A 6,038-nucleotide genomic window follows, 5' to 3' on the forward strand; every position below is an offset into this window, starting at 1 on the left:
TTGGGGTGCTAGCTGCAAGGCTGGCAGTACAAAACCACCAGCCGCTCCTCTGGAGAAAGATGAGGCTTCCTACTCAGTAAAGAGTGACAGTCTCAGAAACAAACCCACGGGGGCAGCTCTGCCCTGTCCTGTAGCATCACTATGAGTCGGCATCGGCTCGATGGCAGTGAGTCTTGGTGTCACTGCAAAGAAACCGTTGTCTGACCCAAGGTTTGCCCCAGTGTTTTCTGCAAAGAGCTCTGTGGTTTCTGCCCTCAGCACGTGTGTCAGGACCTTCGTGGAGTGAGTGCTCCCTGTGACAGCTGTGTGGTGCTCCACCACCATTCTTTACTCAGCCCTCTGAATATGGACCCTTAGCTTGTTTCCAATCCTGTGTAGTCACAAGATGTCTGTGAACTTTGGAACCAGGGGCCATCACACACATGGGAGTTCATGCCAAGGAGTGGAGTTGGCCGTCCCACCCCCTCCCCCCATGCTTGTCCTTTGTGGCAGGGCGCTGCTTTTCACTCCCGGCATCACTGCCTAGAATGTGAGCCATTAATGAATCATCCTGGGTGCGAGGTAGGAGGAGCACCTGGTAGGAGGAGCACCTGGATGACACCACTACCACCCCACAAATAAACCCAAAAACAGAAAGGGTAGAACTGTGGGTTTGCAAGACTATAGCTCTTTATGGGAGTAGAAAGCCCTGTCTTTCTCCAGAGGAGCAGCAGGTGGCTTTGAACGGCTGACCTTGCAGTTGACGGTCCAGCACCCAACCACTATGCCACTGGGGCTCCAACTTCCTCCTTTAGTCACTAGAGAGTCTTTAATAGGCACCTAAGGTATGCCTAGCACTCTTCAGGTGGGCAGGGTGGGAAGTGTACCAAGATGACCTGCCTTTAAGTGGCATTCCTCCTGTATCCTGCCCATGCCAGAGGAATTCCCATCGTAACATGGTCTCTTGTGAACCAGGCTCTTCCCAGCTCACAGATATGAAGAAGGTGGTCATGGGAGTTGTTTGAAACGACCTCTTCTTTCCCACCCCTTCTTACAGATGAGGAAACTGAGGCTGGGGTGGACCCAGCACATGGTGTTGGGTGTCTCCCTCCATCCAGTCTGACAAGCGTGCTGGTGGCTGGGGTATGGGGTGACTGCAGGGTGCCTGGGACGTTCCAGTGGGGGTATTTGGGAGGGATGTGTGGCAGGGGATTTGGTGGTGGGGTGGGGAGGGCTGAGTCAGTAGGTGAGCTTGGCTTCATTGAGTTTGCAAGGACCATGAGGAGGATTTGGGGTGTCTGCCTCCCAGCACCCTGGACCTGAACTGCAAGTGCTGAAGGAACATAGTCAAGACACAGCCGTGGTCCCCAGTGCCTGGTGTCACCCACATGGAAGAACAAATGAATGTGTCCCCAGCCATGCAGGGGGACCCGGGCACTCGCTTCTTTCAGAGATGCCCAACTGGCACCTGGAGGTGGGTGGCTAGGGGTCCTCGTGTGTGGGTGTTCGAGGACCATCCAAAGTTCAGGTTTCTTTTGTCCTATGCAACGTCCCGGGCTTTCATGGATCAGAAGCAAACTAAACTCGCTGTCACAGAATCGGTGCTGACTCACAGCGGTGCCCTGCGGGGTTCCGAGACTATGTTTAGTGGGGTGGAACCCCGTCTTTCTCCTGGAGCTGCTGTTGGTTTCAGGTTGCCGACCATGCAGATCGCAGCCCAGCGAGTGAGTGACCGCATTACCAGGGCTCCCTCACATATCAGGGACACATGCAAAATGGTAGTGAGCCTCTGCACATCCTGGGCCCTACCCGGCCCCTGGCCTGTGGGGGGTGGGGGTGGGGACTGTTAAGGAGCAGGACGCTGCCTGCGTCTGATCCTGGCTCTGTGCTACCAGCTCTGTGCCTCAGGCCAGCGACTGAGCCCTTGGCGCCTTGGTTTCCTCGCCTGTGAAATGGGAATAGTGACAGGACCCCACCCTCCAGCCAGCCCCCAGGAGGGATTCTATACCTGACAGTTCCGGAGGGGTTTCAGCAGTGACCATGGCGGCAGACTGGCCAAAGGGGAAATGAGCACGGGGCGTTGAATCTCCCCCAGGGTGCAGTCCCAGCTCTTGGTTTCCAGACCTCTCTGAGGAAGTAGTCTAGCAGAGACGACCATGATGCCTGCTCAGGCCTCCCAGTCCCCTCCCTCTCTGCTTCCAGGCCCCGAGAGCACTCCACCCGGCAGCTAGAGTGAGCTTTCCAAAGCACAGGCCTCCATCATGCTTTCCCTGCCTGGTTCCCTGCAGCCTTTAGGAGCAAGCTCGGGCCTTCCCTGGCCTGGTGACGGGGAAGTGGCCTTCGTCTTTCTGATACTCTGAGCACGCCCCTTCCTGGTCAGCCCTGCTGACCTGCAGGGTACTAGCCCCGCCCACTCACTACATCTGCCCCCTGCCCACCGACCAGGCACCTGCTCTTTCTCAGAGCCAACCACTGGCCGCCCTCCAGTGACCTCCCTGCTTTCTCACTCACCCTCCCACCCTTGTCCGTTTCCCACAGGCAGCTAGGAGCTCCTTACGGAGTTTAAGGGGTACGCGTGGGGGGCCATCTGCCTGACTGAATCCCTCCACAGCTGCTTGTCTTCCTCTGAATGAAGCCCCAGCCCTGCCCCAGCCCTGCAGCCCACTTCCTATAGCCTGATGCTGGCTGCCTTTCCACCCCAGGGCCTTTGCATAAGACCAGGCACCCTCTCCCTAAGGACAGGAGAGCCTCCCCAGCACCTGCGTCCCTGTCCCCTGCCCTACCCCCTAACCCACCCCCCCCAGGCTGACCAAGCATTTGTTCAGGATGCAGGACCACTGGGTCTCTGCTGTGGGCACCGCTTTGTGTAGCTCATCCTTCAAGGCCCACCCAGCCCAGAGTCACCTCCTCTGGGAAGCCTTCCTTAACACAACCCACACCCACCTCCTTCCCAAAGCCCCCGCTGCTCACCCACTGCCGGCAAAGCCACCTGCCATGGTTCTACCCTCTGCCTCCTGCATTCAGTATTCCGGCCATCTCGGGTGGCAAGCACCTCACGGACACTATGGCCACCCCTGGGAGTGCTTGCTCTGCATGAAGGTGCTCCCGGCTTTGTGGCGTGTCTTCTAAACGCCCGAGTCTCAAGAGAAGCAGGTGGCCGTTGACCAAGGTGGAGCTGCAAGGCCAACATCAGTAAGGGAGGCTGGCATGGGACTTCCGCAGTGACACGGCATCTTTCGTGAGCCTATATAGGTGCCCTGCGCCAAGCTCATAGAGGCATTGGACCCACACCCTCGCTCTCACTGTGACTGCATTTGGGGGGCTGGGGAACCGAGTCTCAGAGCGGTTCATTAACTTGCTGGAGCTCCTGCAGCTAGGGAGGGGCGGCCATGGATGGCACCATGCCCTCCCAGAATGTGTGTCCGCTTGGCTAGGCCGTGATTCCAGGTATCGTGGGGCTGCCCTCCCTTTGGTGACCTGATGTCACGATCCTCTATTTTGGGATGCCTTGTAAACCCTGACCTCCCTGTGTGCACGAGGCCGGCTGGGTTTAGGGTATGTTTTTATGTTACTGAGGTGATGATGACACCCACCCCCACCCCACCCCCGTAGCGGTAGCACAGTGGGTGACAAGTTGGGCTGCTAACTGAGCTGAGCTGTTGACTACAGGTCAGCAAGTCGAAACCACCCAGGTGCTCCTCAGGGGCAAGCTTCAGCTTGCTGCTCCTGTGAAGAGTCACGTTCTACCCTGTCCTGTAGGATTGCCAGGAGTCGGAATTGAATCAATGACCGCGAGGGAGCAACGCCCTTATTCAGGACACAGTGCTGAGCATTGGAAGGGGACTTTCCCCGGCTTGTGGCCTGCATCCTTTTTTATCTTACCCGAGCTAAAAGGGAAGGGAAGTGAGCAGAAAGACAGGCACCTCGGAGCTATCCAGAAAGAAGATCCAGGGAGCCTGGCATATCCTTTGGGCCCTGCTCGGAGAACCTCCTAGGCTCAGGCGAAGATGGATGCCAAGACCTGCCGTGATCTCCAAGGGATGCTAGACCCACAGAGATGCTGGAAGGAGAGTCAGCAGCAAGAGAAAGCCTTGCCCGAAAGCTGGCGCCCTGGCTTCGGACAGTACACAGTTCTCTCTGTAAAAGCCATCCCATCTGCTTGAGGGCAGCAATGGATAACTAAGACTGGGGTCAGGTAGGGGTTGACCCCGAGCTGTCTGGCTCTCTAACTCATGCTCTCAACCACCACGCTCTGCTGGCCAGTGTCACCTCCTCCCTCTGGCCTGCCTGCTGTCCTTACCCGCTTCTGCCCAGGGAGGGTTCTCTGTGGAGGCACCCCTAACACCTGGACTAGCTCCGCCCTCAGGAGGTGCTCTGTGGTGTGTAATGAGCGAGTGGGTGTGGGGCGCTGCCCAGCTGTCGCTCTGGCTTGTGTCCGTCCTCCTGCCCAGAGATGCTGCGGCCCCTCCCCTGGACTCACCCCCGTCCCTCCACGGAGCCCGTTGTCCAGAAAGCCTCGGGGAAGGGCCAGATCCATGTGTGTGAGGCTCCATGCTGCCCAGGAGGGACGCTGGGCACCGTACAAGTCCTCAATATTATTGCCTTATTGTCATTTAAATGGGGCTGGTCTCAAACAGGCCACCCAGTTCTAGCCACCAGCACTGGACAAAACCCCCATTGAAAAGCCAATTACAATCACTCCATCTAAATTGTCATGGATTTGTATAGAAAATTACATCTCCATTTAGTCCTGAAGCGCCGTCCTGGACATGGCCAGGGGAGGCTGGCCCGGTTACCCCGCCAGCTCTGCGCGGGTGCCTCGGGCACACAGAAAGGCCATGCTGCCGGGACTGGGCCGGCCTGGGGAACAAAGGCCAGTTTGTGCCCCCCCTCCCCAGGAGCCGGGCCTCTCAGGGCGGCTCAGATTCCAGGCCTGGGCCATGGACCCTGCCCCGCCAGCTGGTCTCCCCTGCTGGCGGCAGTGGCCAGACGAGCTCCTGACAGCCGGCTTCAGGCGGCCCTTCAGCCTGCCATGGATGGCGGCTGGAGCTTGGCTCCTGTCCACGCTGCCAGGAAATGAAGGGGGATTGGACTGGGAACACTGGGCAGGGGGTCCCAGGATCTGGGTTTCATTCATTCATTCATTCATGCGCTCAGATGTTACTGACTGTGAGGCGCACAATAGTGTAAAGGTAAGCTCCAGCTCCCCAGCGTCCTGGGTTCGGCTCCAGGCTCCGTCTTCAACAGCCTCAAAGAGCAGATCACTTGGCTTCTTTATTTAGTTCTGACACGGTTGTCGAGCACCTTCTGGGTGCTCCAGAAGAGGACATGGTGGGGAAGAGGGAGGAAGTGGTCCCAGCTCCTGCCCCTCAAATATGCTTTGTTCTACAGATGAATTCTAAGTAAGCAGGGCTGACCTGGAGAGTCGTAGGGTGTAGGTGGGGGCATGGAAGGGTCAGGGGACGGGGACTTGGGGAAGGAACTGTGTACCCAGGTGGTGCAGAAGGAGCCGGGCATGGCTATGATGTGTGTATGTGTGTGTGTGTTGGGAGGGGGGCTGTTTCCAGGCAGCGGGATAGTGTGGGTGGGTGGTGAGGCAGGTGGATGTGTGGCTGGAACAGTAGTGAGTGTAGTCTTAGGGGGACAGTGGACCTCTTCCCTGAGCCTCGGTTTCTTTGTCTGTCAAATGGAAATGCGGACAGGGTTTGGGTGGGGACCTGAGCAGGGTCTGTACTGAGTTAAGGCCTTAGTCCTCCTGGTGTTCCCATGGGACAAGGCTACTCTTCCCATTCCGCAGAGCTCGGGAGACTGAGGGGATAGCTCAGGCAGTGGGTTATTTTTACAGTCCCATATTCACTCTTACTAGATGCTTACCACTCCATTTCTCCTCAAGATGTGCTAGCCCAAGGCCCGGCACTAAGCACATCCTCCAAGCAAGTATATCGAGTGGAATCAGGGAATTTGTCTGGAGGGCGGTGGTTGGCGGATATGGGGAGTTGGGTGGAAGGTTCCTCGTGTGTGTGTGTGTGTGTGTGTGTGTGTGTGTGTGTGTGTGTGTG

General features: G+C 57.5%; 1 protein-coding gene across 1 annotated transcript in view; it reads left to right on the top strand.

Annotated features, from left to right (window-relative positions):
- The first annotated feature begins 1,682 nt into the window (after positions 1-1,682).
- NOL4L (nucleolar protein 4 like) overlaps positions 1,683-6,038 on the top strand; it is a 92,591-nt gene continuing 88,235 nt past the window's right edge. Inside the window, exon 1 of the mRNA XM_004697918.3 lies at positions 1,683-1,703. Within this exon, the coding sequence (XP_004697975.2) occupies positions 1,683-1,703 (21 nt within the window). The remainder of the gene's footprint in view (positions 1,704-6,038) is intronic.

This window comes from Echinops telfairi, unplaced genomic scaffold, assembly GCF_000313985.2.
Source record: "Echinops telfairi isolate 266 unplaced genomic scaffold, ASM31398v2 ScPeMD7_5592;HRSCAF=6446, whole genome shotgun sequence".
Classification (NCBI taxonomy): Eukaryota; Metazoa; Chordata; class Mammalia; order Afrosoricida; family Tenrecidae; genus Echinops; species Echinops telfairi.